This window comes from Herpailurus yagouaroundi, unplaced genomic scaffold (genome assembly GCF_014898765.1).
Source record: "Herpailurus yagouaroundi ecotype Mexico unplaced genomic scaffold, PumYag 64891, whole genome shotgun sequence".
NCBI classification, from domain to species: Eukaryota; Metazoa; Chordata; class Mammalia; order Carnivora; family Felidae; genus Herpailurus; species Herpailurus yagouaroundi.
Window position 1 is genome coordinate 1,411 of NW_024418140.1, and position 3,078 is coordinate 4,488.

At 65.7% G+C, this 3,078-nt stretch overlaps 1 protein-coding gene across 1 annotated transcript; it reads left to right on the plus strand.

Annotated features, from left to right (window-relative positions):
- Positions 1-206: 206 nt before the first annotated feature.
- On the plus strand, positions 207-2,332 carry LOC121024449 (sodium-dependent dopamine transporter-like). The gene is made up of 2 exons (XM_040466673.1): positions 207-691; positions 1,843-2,332. The coding sequence occupies exons 1-2, from the start codon at positions 352-354 to the stop codon at positions 2,310-2,312; spliced, it is 810 nt and encodes a 269-aa protein (XP_040322607.1). The 5' UTR covers positions 207-351; the 3' UTR covers positions 2,313-2,332.
- The last annotated feature ends 746 nt before the right edge of the window (positions 2,333-3,078 follow it).

Genomic DNA, 3,078 nt, shown 5'->3' on the forward strand with positions numbered 1-3,078 from the left:
ATAAATGTATAAACCTTTTTTAAAAAGCAGACTTAGAGATGACACAGTGTTGAACTTTGATAGGAACAGAGAGGGTGCCGGTGGGGGTGGGGGGAGCAAGGCAGGTGGCAGGTGTAGGAACAGAGAGGGTGCCAGTTGGGGGAGCAAGGCAGGTGGCAGGTGTCTGTCCCAAGGTTTCCACGGGCTGTCCCGCCCCCCCACAGGAACTTTCCCTCTCCTAGTGTCCTCAACCTTGGCCGTGGCGTCTCAGGTGCTTGTCATGTGCTTGTTCTACCCGAGTCTGCTCTTGCGGCGAGGTGCCCCGCGGTCCGGGCTCCTGAGCCGCTGCCTTCCTGTGTGTGCTTACTTCCTATGCTGGCTGAAGGCCGGAGGAGGACGCACCGAGTCCGAGTCCCCAGGCTGCGCACCAGTGAGAGCCAGCGCCCGGAGGTGCCGATGTCTTCCGGCGTGGCCCCAGCTAAGGAGCCCAACGCTACGGGCCCCAAGGCCGTGGAACTTGTCCTGGTCAAGGAGCAGAATGGGGTGCAGTTCACAAGCTCCACCCTCATCAACCCCACGCAGACCCCCGTGGAGACCCAAGAACGAGAGACCTGGAGCAAGAAGGTCGACTTCCTCCTGTCGGTGGTCGGCTTTGCCGTGGACCTGGCCAACGTCTGGCGGTTCCCCTACCTGTGCTACAAAAACGGCGGCGGTGAGTCCGGCCCAGCCCCCCCTGCCTCGCTGAGCAGCTGGGGCGCAGAGTCCCTGGGGGCGGGGGGAGCCCGCAAACACGGAGGCAGAGGCGGGGCCGGTGGCTGGAGCAGGCGAGGAGTCACCTTGCGGGGAACATTCTCAGGTGCCCACAGAGCAGTACCCTTGGCCGACTTAGACCAGTGTCTGCGCAAAGGTGCGGAGGCCCTTGAGTTTGGAGTAGCGGAGAAAGTCCCGAGGCGATCGCATGTCCCTCCCCCTGCCCCGAAGCCAGCCAGCCCTTCCCCCACAGCTGCCTCTGGACTAGAAAACGAAAACAGGCACGGGTCACCCAAAGCCCTCAGGCGGAGAAGCCCCTTGAGTTGGTGGCCGCTCCCCGTGGTCACTCAGTGCCGCACACGAGGGCTTTGGAAGAACCTCCGTGGGAGGCCCTCCCAGCCCCCACCCCGTGCTGAGGGGAGAACACGGGGCCCAGGCAGGTGCAAGGAGCCGCGGGGCCTCCCGGCCTCCCCCTCCCCACCCCAGGACCAGAGCCGTGGCACAGCCCCCTCGTGTGGGCCAGGGCCCATGAGGCCCCGAGTTTTGTGCCTAGGACGGGGGGCTGCCACGAGAGGGTCAGGCCACCCTGGAGGGACGCCAGCTCCTCACGTGGCACCTGTCAACATAATCCCCCGCCGAGGCAGGCTGTGAGGACGGAGAGCTGGGGGTGGGTGACGGACCCCACGAAGGGCAGGACCGGACCTCAGCTCCCGGCGGGCAGTTGGAGCTCACGAGGGGCGGAGGCCGGCGTCCGCAGGGCAGGGGGGAGGCCGGACCCAGGAGCAAAGACGGTGTGTGGGCAGGGGCTTCATCTGCTCTGCTCTTGGGTCGATTTCAAACTTGGCCCAAGGGACGGCCGGGGTTTCAGTGGGGACGTGTGAGGGCGCTGATGACAGTGGGGGCCGGGCAGGGAGGTAGGGGGCTCACCCAGCCCAGCCAGGGACTTCCCCTCGGAGGGCGGCCACGCAGGGAGCTTCAGGGGGAAACCGGCGGGAGATGGGTGAGCGCGGTGGTGCCCGCGACCTGGTGTGGGTGGCGCTGGGACGGCCGCGCCCCGGGGAGCACACGGGCCCGTCCGCAGCCCGCGGGCTGACGCGCTGTCCTGTCCCGCAGGCGCCTTCCTGGTCCCCTACCTGCTCTTCATGGCCATTGCTGGGGTGCCGCTCTTCTACATGGAGCTGGCCCTGGGGCAGTTCACCAGGGAAGGGGCCGCTGGCGTCTGGAAGATCTGCCCCCTGCTGAAAGGTAACGGCGGGACGCCCCCACACCCCGCCGTGGCACGGCCCAAGCCGTGTGCGTTCGCTCCCGCTTTGCTCCCCGTCTCCGCCCCTGGACGTACCATCTTAACTCTGGTCCTCCTTTCCACCTGCGATGACGGGATTCGGGAGCGCGTGTCCCTGCCGCGAGGCCTGCTGTCCGAGGGCCGTGCTGTCGGTGTTTATGCGCTAGATAGGAAAAAACACCCGTCTGTCTGTCGGTCTGCCCTCTGCCCGTCACGGTCCGTCCATCCACCCGTCGTCTCTCTGCGTCGGTTGGCCACGGCCGTGTACAACGCCCCACGCGCCGGGCGGCCCGAGGAGTAGACATTTGCTGCCTTACGTTTCTGGAGGCCAGGAACCCGAAATCAAGGTGCGCCGGTAGAAGGCATTCCTCCTGAGGCCGTGAGGGACAATCTGCTCCACACCTCCCCTACACGCGTCTCTATAACTCTGAGGACGTCGGTCACACGGGACCAGGGCACACCCTCACAGCCTCAACTTCCCTTGATTACCTCTGGGAAGACCCTGCCTCCAAATAAGGTCACACCGTGACGTACCGGGGCTTAGAAATTCAGCAAGTGAATTTTGGAGGGGACGCAATTCAACTCGTCGTGTTATCTGTCACCTGTGTCCCTCTGTCTACCTGTCAGCCACCTATCATCTACCGTCCAGTATCTATCCACCTGTCATCCGTCATGTATCAACCCCTGTCATCTGCCTGTCCACCTTCTTCCATCCCCTGTCCCCCATCCCCCGTCCCCCCGTCCCCCCATCCCCTGTCCCTCTGTCACCCATCCCCCATCCCCCCGTCCCCCCATCCGCCCATCTCCCGTCCCCCATCCCTCTGTCCCGTGTCCCCCATCCTCCCATCCCCTGTCCCCCCATCCCCCATCCCTCCGTCACCCGTCCCCCCACCTGCGCATCCCCCATTCCCGTCCCCCATCCACCCATCCCCCGTCCCCCCTCCCCTGTCCCCCATCCCCTGCCCCCATCCCCCATCCCCCCCAGTCCCCTGTGCCCCCTCCCCCGCCCCCTCCCCCATCCCCCCATCTGCCCATCTCCTGTCCCCCCGTCCCCTGTCCCCCATCCC

Coding starts and splice junctions, on each gene's coding strand:
- LOC121024449 (XM_040466673.1), top strand. CDS start 352: ATGCTGGCTGAAGGCCGGAGGAGGACGCACCGAGTCCGAGTCCCCAGG. Junction 692..1,842: donor GTGCTACAAAAACGGCGGCG/GTGAGTCCGGCC, acceptor CCTGTCCCGCAG/GCGCCTTCCTGGTCCCCTAC.